Below are 14578 nucleotides of genomic sequence, written 5' to 3' on the forward strand. Positions count from 1 at the left end.
CCGTGCTGCTGGTGCTGCGGCAACCACCGCTGGCCCACGCTGCCCTTGAACCTGCTCCTGGTCAGGGCGCGGAACGGCACGCGCCACGGGCCAGGCGCAGGGCTGGGCGCCCCGCGGGCAGTTGTTCCCCCAGCCGTCCCGGGTGGGTCCAGCATCGCCCCCTTCCGTGGACTGGGGACCGTGCCTGACTCCAGAGCTGGGCCTTAGTCACTGCGCTCGGGGGTTGAGGCAGCTCTGCCTGGCATCGCACAGGAGGGACTGGGAACCTTGCAGAGCCAGCCACCCTTCTCTCTGGAGCCACAGTCCCGCTCCCACTGTGTGGGCCCCAGTTCTCTCTCAGGCTCCAGCGTCGCATATGCGGCTTCCTCCTCCAGGAACATTCCTCCCCAGCTGGGCTTCTTGAACTTCAGAATCTGCAGGTGTCAGCTCAGAGGTCCCTTCTTCCTGAAGCTGTCCTTGGCCCCTCCTCTAGGCCGCTGTGATCCCCATGCCACCCTCTCAAAGTACCTATAACACCTGTCATCCCCTCACCCTTTGGAAGTGAGGCCAAAGGGCAGGGGAGAGGGGCTGCTCCTCTCTGAGCCCCAGGGCCAGGCAGAGGGAGTCTGGAGAGGAAGGGAGGCCCAGGGCAGCTGGGGGTGGGCACTGAGCCCAGGGCAGAGGTGGGGCTGGGTCCTGCCCCCAGTGGGAATGTCCCTTTACCAGCTGCTGGCCTGGCCTGGCCTGGGCGCCTGCTTTTTGTCCTGTGCTACTAGGGCTGCAGCTGCTCTGCTGACCCTGCTCCCCGGCAGCCAGCAGGAGCTGAGGGCATGGGCTCCCCAGGGGCCATGACAGGCTGGGGGCTTCTGGATTACAAACTGAGAAGTAGGTGATGACCAGGAACTGAGGGATGGGCTCCCCACAGAGGCTGCTGCAGCTCGGGGTCATGGTCTCCGTGGTGGGGTAAGAGAGTGGCTCCTGGGCAGGTTGGCTGGAGGGACCATGACTGGTTGTGCTGGGCTGAAGGTGGGGGGTGACTCCTCAGGGCTAGACTGGTGGCAGTGGAGGGGGCAGGTTGGGACAGGTTGGGGGCAGAAGGAAGGGTCTCCGTCTGTCTAGAGGCAGCAGGTACAAGAGCAAGCCATGTGCTCGTGTCCTCCTGTGTGCCCACCTGCCTCCTTTCCGAGGCCTTGTCCCCAGCCCCGTGTTGGGCTCTGGGCACAGAGCAGGATGGGTGTCACTCTGCCCAGGAGGCCCCAGGAGGGGCAGGAGGTAGTCCCTGACTCCTCTGAGAGCTGGAGCCCTGAGGGCCCTGAGAAAGACCACAGCTGTGGCTGGGTCAGGGGAGCCTTTAAGGAGGGAGCTGGGTCTGGCCGGGGCAGGGGAGGGTGAAGGCTGGGGAAGGAGGTGGTGGTGGGCATCTGGGTCTGAGAGCATTGGCTCTCTGATGCGTGGCCGGAACTTCTGGGCTGTGCAGGGTGTTTGGGGTGGAAATGAGGCTGGAGAAGAGGCGGGGGCCCTGAACGCTGTGCTGGGAGCCTACAGGGTATAGGGGCTGAGTGGGTAGGGCCCAGCTCTGCCACTGCTCACCGAGTGCTGGCGACACACCACACTGCCCATCGCCTCCTCCCCAAGTGGGCCCTCCTCACCACAAAGGGCTACCAGGAGCAGGCCCTGGACCCCAGATTTCTGTCATCAGCAAACTCAAAGGGGTTTCCGTGACCCAGATCAAGGAGCAGGGGAACCGGCTGTGGGACGTGGCGGACACAGGTGATGCCGCCACAGGTGGGTGCCTTGGTGCTGCTGCCAGGCGCTTACACCTCTGACCCCACCCTGCAATGAGTGTGTGCAAGAGGGGCATGTGATGCCAGAGGGGGTGCTGGCACTGTCACAGGGCCGGGCTCAGGAAGGGCCTGACAGAGGAGTGGCCCTGGACAGGGCTCAGGGATGTGTAAAAAGTTTCCAGGTGGACACGGGGACGGGTCAGGACGCCAGGCCAGAGGTACTGCATTCACAAAGGCTGCATCTGGAAGAGTGGAGGGTCTGGAAACTCAAGGCTTGATCTAGAGGGTGGGGTGGAGGGGCAGGGGGCCAGGGCCTGGAGCTCCTGAGTGCTCTCCTCCCTGACCTGGGACACTGTGGTCTGGCTCCTTCTCTGCTCTTCCCATGCTGCATTTCTGGCCCCTTCTCCATCCACCCAGATCCTCTACAGCCCCTGTTTCCACCTCTGTTCTGTTGATGCCCTAATTGTAGCCCCGGTGACCACCTGCCCCGAGCACAGCTGCCTCCTGTTGCGCACCCACCACGTCCAAGGAGAAACCCTCTCCCTCTCCCAGTGCAGCCTCTTTCCATCCACTGAGGGCCATGCCGTCTACCAGGGCCAAAGCTGGACCTGGCTCCACACCTCCCTTCCCCTCCTCCTGTCCATTCCGTCTCCTGACGGGTTTCCCTGCTGCCCCCGCTGTGCCTGTGTTCTGCTTGTGGGCCCCCAGTTGCGCTCTACGCAGCAGCCAGGCTGAGCTCTCACAGGTGACACCATCAGAGCCGGCCAGCCCTTGCTTCCACCCTGGGAAGGCTCCCTCTCCATGATGGTGACCACCAAGTCCCTGCAGATCCTAACCTCTGCCATGCACCCCTGTCCTCTGCCCAGCCCTCCCCTCCCCTTCCCTGGTGTGCATCCCTCCAAATGTGCAGAGCTGTCACACACAGCACACGGGTGCCAGCCACCCTTCCCCACAGCCACCCTGCCTTTGTCTCAGGCAGAGCTCACCACCTGCTCCCCTGATCCCCTGCCATGCCTGTGATGAGGGGTCCACTCCCCACTATCCTGAGCAGGCACCCGGCCCAATTTGGCTCTGGATCTTCAGTGCCTAGAAGCAGGAGGCTTCTGGAAAATTCTGGTTGAGTGTATGAGAGTGAACATGAGAAAAATACTTGCCTCAAAGATGCGGACAGGGGTTCAGAAATGGCCAGAAACCCAGCCATCCTCCTCTCTCACTGGAAGCGTTTTCCTGGGGCACAGGGTTGATGACTGGATGGGCCAGGACCCCTTCCCTCACAGACCTGGCTACCAGCTTCTGGCCTCTCCCACTGAGGGAGCCAAGCAGGGGCCCACCCTGAGCCTTGCCTTCCAGGGAGAGAACGTGCTCTTCTTGGTGGCCAATTTCCTTGTGACACCAGAACAAGTTCAGGGCAGATGCCCAGAGGTAAGGCTGCCTGGGAGCCTCCCAGCAGATCTGTTCCTCCACCAGCCCTGGGTCACCAACCACGTCCCCTCTTCTCCTTCCCAGGTGACTGAAGGCTCACTATGTGCTGCTGTGTCCCAGATGCTGAGCTAAAACCTTTTCGTGAATCATTTCATTCAGTCTCACAAACACCCTGCCCATAGGAATTACTGCAGTCCACATTTAAGATCGGAAGACTGAGGCCCAGCCAGGTTGAGTCACTGACCCAAGGCTTCGAGCCTGGGGGTGACGGGACTCCCCACCTCTGAGCAGTCAGCTTCCAGAGCGTTCCAATATTGTTCTCCGTGAGGTTCCGCAGTTGTGGATTTTGTCTGAACAGTTGGGACCTGGGACATAGGCCTGCAAGCCTCTCTCCATGGTGACATCTTTCTTTAATTGAGTCCAACATGGAATTGCTTGCCGGGATGGAGGGTCAGTGTGGGGCCCCCTGTCCTCTGAGTCCTGGTCGTTGGTCCCACTACAGTTGCGGGGGGCACATGTCCTGGGTTGGCCCTGTCCACAAATGAGGTGAGGCAGGTGCACAAAGGATGTGCTGATGTTCGGAAACACACGCGATGTCCTCCCTTTCTGAATGCTCAGAGACGTCTAGTTGATGCTCGGTTTGTAGACTGTCCTGAAGTTGTGCTGGGCCCACGGTTCTGTGTGTTCTGAAATCTACACGATTCCTCTTTGCCCGTGTCTGGGCTTCTGACCCTTCCCTCGAAGCTGCTAGGGCTGAGTAATTCATCAGACCTGACACCCTGGCTTCCTGAGAATAGCAGAGCTCCTGCCAGCTCCTCTTAGGGTCCTGGTCATCTGGTCCCTCCCAGCACATGCTCTGTGCTCCTTGTAGTGTCACAGCCTCCAGCAAACACCTGCCAAGCGTCCCCCAGACCAGGCTTGCAGAACTCCACCCTCCCCACCTCCCAGAGCTCCTGCACACACAGCCCGGCCAGGGTGGCAGGGCCTGCGATGGGGCAGAAGCTGCAGCTGGGAGACCCAGGGAGGCATGTCAGCCAACCCGGGGCCTCAGGAAGGGTTTCCTGCAGGATGGGAGGCTGAGTGGGATCTAGAGGATGTCCAGGCAGAGGGGCTGCGTGGCCAAAGGCGCCAACTGTGTGAGAGGAGGCACCTCCAGGGTTCCCTGCTGCTGAGTGGGGTGGAGCCTAGATTTGGACTGGGGCAGGAAGGGGGTAGCGCCAGATCACAGGGGCCTGGGAGCCCCTCTAAGGAGCTGAACTGGAGACGGCAGCGGCGGGAGCCACAGATGGGCTCAGGGGAGGGGCGCTTGATCGTCTGTGCATTGGGATGGGCCACTCCGGCTGCTGGAGGGAGGTGCATGAGGGCAGAGGTGGGGCCCCATGGTGGTCACCATGGGGTCTGGTCAGAGGAGATCATGGCCAACCCTGGGTGGATAAGAGGGACACAATCAGGACATAGGTAGGGACAGCGAGGCATGCAGGTGGCCCCATGCGGTCCTCTGTCCACTTCTCACAGTCCCAGCCCCCACCAAATCCCACCATCTCATTTGGCTTCTCAGAAACCCCAGCCCTTCCTGCCACCCTGGTGCTGTGTTCCTCCTCTGGCCCCTGAACTCAGGACCCTGGACAGCGGGTCGACCCTCTGCCTGGTAGATCCATGTCTGTGCGAGTGCCTGACGCTTGAGGGTGCTTCCTCTCCAGGTCAGGGACTCCCAGAACTCTTACCACCATCCCCTCCTGGCTGATGCCCAGAACTCTGTGACCGTGTGCAGGCACTAATGTCCCTGTTTCACAGCAGAACAAGCCAGCAAGGGACTGGCCTGTGGTCCCTTGGCCAGTGTGTGGGGTCCCACTTCCCTACAGGCCCCTCTGAGGAGGGTCCCGCCCTTTGTCTGCCACATCCAGCATCTCCACCCTGGCTTGAACTTACCCTCCCAGAGTCCCTCCACCTTCCCTATTCTGTTCTCCAAATTGGACCAGAGGAGCTGGGCCTCGAGGAGTCACTACTGCCCCCACCGGGGAGAGAACTCTCAGGAGGGAAGGAGTCTCGCTCTGCCTTGGGATGCAGCACCGCACCCCGATCTGACTGGGGGTCTGCTCGCCCTCTCCCTCTGACCACCTCCTTTTATTTGCACCCTCCAGCTTTCCCATGTGCCCCCAAACTCAGGGAACCCTGGGGGCTAAGCAGGGGAGGGGCACGTCCCTGTGGACTGCAGGGCTGGGTCATGAAGGGGAGATGCCTCCTGGGCCTAGACAACTCTGCTCTCTCACCGCCTCAGCACCCTCCATCCCACTGTGAACCGCTGGGCTGACGAGGACTGTCCTGAAGGGGAGACGGGGACGCACAGCCACGGTAACTGTGGGCCTGTCTTCCAGCGCCTCCACTGGGAGGGGGTTCAGGGGGCCATGCTGGGACCCTGGGTGGCTCCCTCGTGCACACCTGGTGGTGCCTCTGCATCTCTTTCTGCCAACAGCCCCCTGCCCACTCCCCTCCCAGGCCCTGTGCAGATTTTAGGGCCTGGAGTTTGTCTTGTGTTTTCAAGACATAAAAACGGGCCAGTGTGTGGAGTTCAACGGGACCCACAGGACCTGTGAGATCCGGGGCTGGTGCCCCGTGGAGAGCGATACTGTGCCCGTGTAAGTGTCCCCGACACCCAAGGCAGGTCCCAGGACCAGCAGAGGCTGCCCCTTACCTCCCCCACCTGCAGGAAGCCCCTGCTGCTCCAGGCTGAGAACCTCATGCTGTTCATCAAAACACTGTCACCTTCAGCAAGTTCAACTTCTCCAGGAGATCATGGTGGGTCCTGGCTGCCCCAGATCCTCCTTGTCCCCTGCCTGGCCTGACCCCTGGGCCTCACCCCCTCCCAGGTCCAATGCCTCGGAGACCTGGGAGCCACCTATTTCAAGCGTTGCCGCTGTGACCCAGGCTTCAGCCCCACTGCTGGGGCTGACCCAGGCTTCAGTCCCCCTGTGTTCCACATCGGGGACCTTGTGGCTGCGGCTGGAGGGGTCTATGAGGACCTGGCATTGCTGGTATGTCTGTGTGGGGAACAGGGTTCCAGGAGGGCTCGGGGAGAGGGTCCCTGCCCGTGTGCTGATGGAGCAGTGATGCGCTGTGTGCAGGGCAGGGCTGTGGGCATCCACGTCAACTGGGATTGTGACCTGGACGCCCGGGGCTCCGACTGTGGCCCCACTACTCCTTTCAGCTGCAGGAGAGGAGCTGTGACTTCAGGTGCGGCCCCACTGCCCGCCTGCTGCTCCTCAGCCAGGTGCCCCTCCACCCGTCCTCCTGTGGCGGCCAGGACAGACCCCAGCCTGGCCCAGCCCTCTGGACGCTCTGCTGTGTGTGGAGGGGTCCCCAGGGCAGGAGGGGGGGCTCTCAGCTCCAGGTCCCCCAGCACAGGCTCCGTCCAGCTCCCTCCTGAGCCCTTTGTCCTCCACCCTGTGTGTCCCCCCACACCCCTGCTGCAGCTGGGACCCTCAGCCACTCCTCCACTCCACCCTGCCTCCAGCATCTCCGACCACGGCACAAGGAGCTCTCTTTACTTTTCCCTTGAGGTTTTATATAAAAAATTACAAGAGTCTATAGAAAACATCAAATATTAGTACCTTGAAAACCCATATAGCCTTCATCTGGGTTCACCAGATTTTTTTCTTCTTACCATTTTGCCCCATTTGCTCTCTCCCTTCCTCTCTTGAGTGAGCTGGATATACATAGATAGATTTCACAGGAAACCCTTGAAAGTAAGTGGCAGATATCCAGACACTCACCTTCTCGACACTGTCCTGAGAATGAGGACCTTCCCTAGGTGACCACTGGCCTCCTGTCAGACTCAGGAAATCTAACATTGGCAGATAAATCTAATATGTAAATTTCCCCATCTGTGCCAATAATAGGCCTAAATCTTTTTATTTTCCAATCCAGGATGCACTCAAGGATCTTGTGTTGCAGGTACTGTCCTGTCTTTGAGTCTCCTAAGCAGAACCTCCATTCTCCTGTCACCTCATGTCACCTCGTCACCCTCATGCATACGTGTACACAGCCACCAGGCCTGGAGGTGATGCCCCCTGACACTGCTCACTGGGCCTGGCCTGGCCTGGTGTCGCTGACCTCCTCAGCCCTTTGCAACCATGTGGGGCTGGACCCCGCCCACAGCCTGCTCCCCTCACCCTGTGCTCTCGCCCGCCCTATGTCTCTGCCTAGAACTCCTTCCTGACCCCTGGGAAACCAGCCTGAGAGTCTCCTGGCAGGAAGCCTTCCATGGTTCCTAGGGGAGAGTGAGTGCCCCTCTCTGGACCCTCACAGTCCCAGGCCTGCCTCCACCTCGCCCACCCCCCCACCCCCACTGCTGGTGTCTTGTTTAGGGACCCTTCTGTCCCCATCCCCTCAGCAGGCAGGGAGCTTCTGAGAGGCAGGTCCCAGCTTGCTTGTCCCCTGTGTCCTCAGCAATGACATAGGGCTGAGACCCAGGACTCGGGCTGGGGGTGGATGGAGTCAAGGGATGAGTAAGACCAGGCCTGTGAGGGCCAGCCCAGCCCAGGAGTGGGCAGAGCAGGCCACTAGACTCTCTCCTGCCCCCAGGACAGCCGCTCACTGGTGGGAGGCCTCAGGATTGGAGGCGCGGAGCCTGCTCAAGCTCTACGGGATCCTCTTCAACATCCTTGTCACTGGGCAGGTAGGGGCCAGGCTGGGGTGGGTAGGGGTGCAGGGTGGGAGGTGGTGACAGCCACAGCCAGAGAGGCTCAGCCCAGGTCTGTCTCAGGCAGGAAAGTTTGGGCTCATCCCCACAACCCTCACTCTGGGCACTGGAGTGGCTTGGCTGGGTGTGGTGAGTCTGGCCAACGTGGCTGCCTCTGGCTGCCAGCAAGCACGTGGCCCCCGAGTGCACACCCGAGCCCCCTGTGCTGATGTGAGTCTAGGGGTGAGGGCTGGGGAGGCAGCGGGATGGCAGGTTGGGGGCTAGGACATGGGTCTGCCCTTCCTCTCCCAGATCACCTTCTTCTGTGACCTGCCACTGTCATATGTGGATGGAGAAGCCCATTTCTGTTGGAGGACCAAGTCTGAGGAGAGGAGCTGCGGGCCTGCCTGGACCCTGGGCTACACTTTGGAGGATGGTGGCTGGAGCCCAGGCCTGCTGTCCTCATCTGCAGGCAAAGGCCCTGAAGGGCACTGCCAACCCTGAGCAGACAGAGCCGGCTTCCCCACTCCCACATCCGGCTGCCCAGGTGCCTCAGAGGGGGTCCAGCACCTGCACCTACTGCTGCTGCTGGGAGCTGGACACCGTCACCAGGGTGGCCCCAGCACCCACTCGCTGGCCCATTCCTGAGGCCTGTGGCCTTTCTCTGATGCTTAGGGGTTCAGGACTGGGAAGGGTAGGGGCCCTGCTTTGGGGACTCTTGGATGAAGCCCTAGCAGGACCAGGATAGGGGGTTGCGGGAGAACTCCACCCTTCAGCTCCCAGGCAGACTGTCCTCCCCCAACTCCAGCCTCAGCAGGGTGCTGCCTGGGGACCACAGAAGCCAGTTTTGTACAGAGACCTACAGGGGAACATGATGCAGGGCACTGGTCCAGTGGGGCTCCTGCTGGGTCTGGGTCTGGAGAACGGTCTCCCAGTCTGTTTCCAGTGTTCCCAGCAGCTCCCCGTTCACCAGCTGTCCCCACACTGGCTGTGGTCAACTCCGGCCCTGCCTGGCTCCCAGCCCTTCTCTCCCTGCCAGCACTCCCCTCACGGTAGAGCCCTTACTCTCTCAGCAGCCAGAGTCCAAGGCAAAGGAGAAAGAAGCCTGATAAAAGGAGTTGTCTCTGCTGCTCTGAGGCTGGGTTCCTAGGGCAGGTCCCCTCCCAGCTCTGGGCCTCACCCATGTAGTGAGGAGTGTGGTGGGCAGAGATCTGATCCCCTAGGACCCCAGGCAAGGGCACAGGCACCTCTTGGGCCCAAACCTGCTCAGCTTGCGAGCACCAGCCCCTTCCTGGTGGCAGCCCCCAGGCTGTGGGGGGCTGGGATGGGGAGGAGGGCAGAGGGGCTGAGTTGGTGGGCATGGGGTCCTGTGGGATCTTCTATATGTCTCCTTGGTGACCTCCAGCCCAAAACCCTGGAACCTGCTCACCGGGCTTCCTGGGAGCCCTGGGGTGGGGAGGCTTTATATCTGGACACCTGTGTCACTGCTGCCTAAGGTCACACCTGAGAATGTGTCTGGGCAGCTGCCCACCCAGCCTGAGGCAACTGTACAAGGACCACGCTTTGACCAAGACCCCAGGTGGAGCCCAGGGGCTGGAAAGAATGTCCCTAACAGAGGACATGGAAGCCCCCACAGGCTGGCCTGGTTCTGTCTCTGGAATCCTCCCGGGGGCCTGAGTCCTGTCTGCTGGAGAATTTCCCCGTGCCCCCGGGCCCAGGATCAGGAGGGGAGGCACAGGGCTACAGGATCCAAGCCCTCTCTTGGTCCCAAGGAGGGGCAGGAATTTGGGGGTACCCACCCCAGGGAAACAAGGGGCTGCCTTCTCATGGGTCCCTGGTGACCAGGGGCATGGTGGCAGCTTGCTGGTGGAGGGACATGGGCCAGGTTGGGGAGGGCCAGGGCTGGGGCTCAGGCTGGGCAGCATGTGGAATCATCTGGCACCTGGAGCCTCAGCAAAGCCTTGGGGTCCCTGCTCCTCTCAATCCCCAGAGCCGTGTCCATGGGAGGCGGGTTCAGAAGGGCCAGGGTGAGAGAACAGGGCCCTGAGCCTGGTCATTGGAACGGGGTCACGGGTACCTGGTTGTCCTTGGGGCCCAGAGAAAGCTGAGGTCAGGGCTGCAGAGAGCCGAGGAGTAAAGCTGCCAGAGCCAGCAGCTTCCTGGGTGGCCCTTACAGGCAGGAACGGGGAGCGGGGGGCGTCTATGGTGGACTTAGCATGGCCTTGAGGAGACCAGGGGAGGTGCAGGGTGGGCCTGGGGACCCCCAAAGATGGGGCCCCACTGCCACCAGATGGGCTGGAAGGTACCTGGAGAGGCCCAGGCACTTGTGCCCCCACCTGCACGCGTGTGTCCCATTTCGAGCCTTTATCACAAAGCCCTGAGGGGCGGGCAGGGAGAGAGGCAGCTGGGGAGCTGCGGGCAGCCCTGAGCTTGGAACCAGCTGTGCCTCAGTCTGCACGTGGGTGTGCACCCCCAGGGGAGCCGTGTGGGCCTATGCCTGAGAGATGTGTGTTACCCCGGCAGGTGGGTCTCTATATCCCGGGGCAGGTCTCAGGCCCATGCCCTGCTCTCCGGGAGCCCTGGGAAACTGAGGGAACCCCGGAACTCCACTGCCCTTTCTAGGCAGCCTCCTTGGGGTCCAGGCTACACTCTCTGGATCAACCCCTAAGGGGACACGTGGGGAGCCTGGGAGGGAGCCTGGCCCTGTCCTGCCAGAGACCATTCTGTGTCCTGTCAGGGACTCCACTCTGAGCTGGACAGAGGGCCCTGACCTGAAGGCAGGACCCCGGGACCCAGGCATGGCCGTGTCCCTGACTCAGGGCTCTCCCAGGGCTGGTGCCTCCCCCTTACAGAACCTCGGCATCTTTGCTGTGGATTGAGGACAATCAACTGGTTCCCGGAGGCAGTGAGGACTCAGCGCCACAAAGACACACAGTAGATATGGCAGCAGAGTACATGGCCGGCCCAGCAGTTATTATTGTGAATCCCTGGGGCTCTGGGCCTCTTCCCTGCCGGCCCTACTCCACCTGCCCAGGTAGCTGGAGTTGGTCATAAACTGGAAGGCACTGGGCAAAGAGTCCACCACACCAGTGCTGGCCATGGCCCACTCCCAAGGACTCGAAGCTGAGCATCTGGGTTAAGGTCTTGTGGTCCTGAGGACCCCCCAGCATGGGCAGGCCTGCAAACCTGAGCTGCCCCAGACAGCAGGGGCTGCTGGCCTCTCCAGTCTCCTGAGGTGGTGGGGGAGGGAGGGTAGGCTCCCAGGTGTCCTCATGGACTGGTGGGCTGCTCTGCGTGTCCGGGCTTCTGGACAGGTGTCTGGCTGAGGGGCTGCAGGGCCTGCACCGTCTCCTCCAGGCTGCCGCGTGGGGCAGTCAGCCCCGGCCGCTCCCGCTGGCTCTCCTTGCTGTGCCGGATGCCGTAGCCAAAATACACCGCGAGTCCTGCAAGGGTGGCACAAGCCTGAGAGGCAGGTCCCAGCCCTGCTTCCCTGCTTGCCCTCCTCCTGCAGCCCACCCGGGTCCCAGCCTGGCCCCCACTCACCAATCAGCAGCCAGATGGAGAAGCGCAGCCAGGTCAGGGAGCTCAGCTGCAGCATGAGGAAGATGTTGAGGAGGATGCTCAGGGCTGGAGTCAGCGGTACCAGGGGAACCTGAGGGGACAAGGGCAGGGCTGGGCTGGGCTGTGGGAAGGTCTGCTGGCCCAGGGCCTGATTTCTCGGGAGTCCACAAAGCCTTCTCCACCTCTGGAGATAGTGGAGACAAGGGCCCACTCGCCATGCAGAAAGAGGGGAATGGGGGACTGGCCTCCCCCACCCTGTGAGCCCTGGTGCACCCTGCCACGGCAGAGGAGGAAGGGGCGAGGGGAGCTGGCTGGGCTGAGAGTGAGGGGGGTTGGCTGGAGGAAGTACCTGGAAGGTGTCCTGCCGGCGCTGTTGCTGGTGGGCCCCCAGGACGAGGAGACTGAGCAGAAACATGACGGAGCTGAGCAGGAGCAGCAGGGTGTAGCCCCAGAGCGGGAGGTGCAGGGCCGAGTCCCCGAAGACCAGCACGCAGTCCAGAGTGATGGCTGAGGCCACCAGGACACCGAGTGCCCAAGCCACAGTGGCTCCAGGCCAGCACCCACCCAGGAAGCCGAGGTAGGGCCTCAGGGCTGGTCGCAGCTGCCCGGGCTCAGAGGCTGAGGCCTGCTCTGTGCCCACAGGGCTGACTGGGCCCATGGAGCTGGATGGAGGGGGCTTTTGGAAGCGTAGCACAATGATGCTGGTGGCCACAAAGGTGTAGGTCAGCAGCGCGCTGATGGACACAAACTGGACCAGTGCCTCAAAGTCCAGCAGCAGTGCCAGGAGAGCCATGATGACCCCAAACACCAGGATGCCCACCATGGTCACCTGCATCTGGGTGTGCATGTCAGCAAACACTTGGAAGAAGAGCCCGTCGGTGGCCATGGCACAGGCCATGATTCGCAGGGCAAAGAGGTAGCCGAGCAGGACAGTGGTCATGGCTGTGGCAGAGGGTGGGAGACTGGTCAGCATGGTGGACAGGCCCTCCAGGGGCCACTGCTGGGGGCCAGGGCAGGGGTGGCCCCTTGGGAACATGGGCATGAGTTTGTCTGGGCTCTCAGAGTGAGCCCAAGTATATGTGGGGTGCTGGATTGTTCCCCCTCACCACCCAGGAATGGGACAGCCCAGTTTAGATGACAGGCCCAGTGGACCCAAGATGCAACTAGAACACAGGCCCAGATGGAGATGTGTTCCCTGGGAGGCTTAGGACACGGCCCCACCGCCCTGACCTCTCCCACCTTGCCTGGAAGGGCCCCTTACCACAGATTGCGCCAGCCATCACGATGAAGCCCGCCCAGCTATAGCCCCGCTGGTAGAAGGCATCAGCAAGCGCCCAGAAAGGCTCCAAGCTGTGCCAGGGCACCACGAGGGTGAGCACAGTGGAGATGAGGATGTAGGCGCCAGCCACCAGGCCAAGTGAGATGGCGATGGCCATAGGCACGGCTCGCTTTGGGTTCTGGGCCTCCTCGTTGTAGGTGGCAATGACATCAAAGCCCAGGAAGGCATTGAAGCAGGTGGCGGCACCAGCCATGATGCCAGAGAAGCCAAAGGGTGCAAAGCCGCCCTCTTCAGTGCTCCAGTTGTGCAGGCGGGCCAGGACACACCCCAGGATGACGATGAAGAGGATGACGACCAGGTTGATGGCAGGTAAGGTGTGGCTGAGCCAGGAAGTGACGCGGGCTCCACAGGAGATGAATGCGGAGGCCAAAAGTGTGATGCCAGCAGCCAAGAAGTCTGGGTACTGGGCCAGGAAGGGCACCTGCCAGATGCCCACATGGGACTCGGTGAAGCTGCGGATACGGTGGCTGAAAGTGGAGTCCAGGTAGCTGCTGCAGGCACGGGCCGTGGCGGCGCCACCAATGAGGCACCAGAGGAGCATGATCCAGCCAACGAGGAAGGCCAACAGCTCACCCATGGAGACGTAGGTGAACAGGTAGGCAGAGCCCCTGCCGGGCACACGTGCCCCGAACTCCGCATAGCATAGGGCTGCCAGCAGGGAGGCCACGGCAGCCACGCTGAAGGACACAACCACTGCAGGGCCGGCCATCTCCTTGGCCACAATGCCTGTGAGCACATAGAGGCCGAAGCCCATCATGGCACCCACACCCAGCAGGGTCAGGTCCCATGTGGTCAGGTGGCGCTGCAGTGCCGTCTCCCTGGTGGACTCCTCCAGTGTCTTCAGCTGCTTCAGCTTCTGGCAGAAGCGCACCAGGCTGGCGGTGCTGGGCAGCCCCCAGGCCATGGTGGGCAGCTGAGAGGAGCACCAAGCCAGCTACCGGCACCTACAAGGGCCAGAAGGAGTGACAGGATGCCCAGCTGGGTCCTAACCACCATTTGGTCCTTGCTCTGACCCTGCCCTGGGGACCCAAGCCTGGAACCACTGGCCAGCTGGAGGGCTGGATGAGGCAGGGTCAGGGCCTGCCAGTAGGGTGGGCAGGAGGTTCACAGGGAAGCATGGGGACCGCTTCGGCCTGCCTCCCGGGCGAGGGAGGGAGCCTAGGGGAACCGGATCAGGGCATGTTTGGGAGGGTCCCTGAGCGGGGAAAGAGGGCAGCCCCAGGGAGCCTGGCTAGGAACCCCTCCAGTGGTCTGGGATCCCATAGCAGGGTGGAAACCTGAGGCTACCTCGGAGCTGGGCCAGGCCTCCAGGAAGCAGAACAGGAGTGATGTTGTGGCCCTAGGCTATGCCCAGGTGGCCACCTGGCCTCAGACTGAGGCATTCATACCCCCAGCCCCCACCCCACCAGGCTGGTGTATCAGTACACCCTGCCAGGAATGGGGGCTCCCTGGACCCTGGGTCCCGGGTCCCAGGTCCCACCCCTGCACCGAGATACTCTGCCATGGTGCTGCGGCCAGAGCAAGTTCCACTGCACCCCTGTCCCCAGGTACCTTAGCCTTGGCCTCTTCTCTGGCCTGAGTCCACCCCTGCACGACTTGCTGCAACTTCCCTGCTGTCGCCACCACTGCCCCTCTGCGCCCAGGGCCCACCCTAACCCCTGGGTGCCATATCCAGCACTGGGCCCTGCCTCATGGTCACACAGGCACTCAGCCACCCTACCCATACCTCAAAAGGTCAAGACCAGAGCTCACCGGGTTTTAGGCAAACCCTGTTACTGTGCCTGGTTCACAGATGAGGAAGCCCAAGCCGCCAAC

The 14578-nt window shown here is 62.0% G+C and overlaps 1 protein-coding gene and 1 pseudogene across 1 annotated transcript; one reads left to right on the forward strand and one right to left on the reverse strand.

The window, feature by feature from the left end:
• Positions 1 to 14578, forward strand: part of LOC101387609 (cationic amino acid transporter 4-like) — a 351414-nt pseudogene that overhangs the window by 161993 nt on the left and 174843 nt on the right.
• On the reverse strand, positions 11134 to 13691 carry LOC101408271 (cationic amino acid transporter 4-like). Its single transcript, XM_004443080.3, has 4 exons — positions 12686 to 13691; positions 11774 to 12366; positions 11407 to 11515; positions 11134 to 11306 (listed from the first exon to the last, which is right to left on the reverse strand). The coding sequence occupies exons 1-4, from the start codon at positions 13665 to 13667 to the stop codon at positions 11134 to 11136; spliced, it is 1857 nt and encodes a 618-aa protein (XP_004443137.2). The 5' UTR covers positions 13668 to 13691.

Source organism: Ceratotherium simum, chromosome 35 (assembly GCF_057802395.1).
Source record: "Ceratotherium simum simum isolate JZ-2026a chromosome 35, ASM5780239v1, whole genome shotgun sequence".
Classification (NCBI taxonomy): domain Eukaryota; kingdom Metazoa; phylum Chordata; class Mammalia; order Perissodactyla; family Rhinocerotidae; genus Ceratotherium; species Ceratotherium simum.

What these genes read in the sequence shown, in the direction of transcription:
- LOC101408271 (XM_004443080.3), bottom strand. Translation starts at nt 13,667, where the DNA reads ATGGCCTGGGGGCTGCCCAGCACCGCCAGCCTGGTGCGCTTCTGCCAG. An exon ending in GATGGCTGGCGCAATCTGTG is followed by an intron (nt 12,367 to 12,685) that starts GTAAGGGGCCCT and finishes CCTCTGCCACAG; the next exon opens with CCATGACCACTGTCCTGCTC. An exon ending in GCCGGCAGGACACCTTCCAG is followed by an intron (nt 11,516 to 11,773) that starts GTACTTCCTCCA and finishes TTGTCCCCTCAG; the next exon opens with GTTCCCCTGGTACCGCTGAC.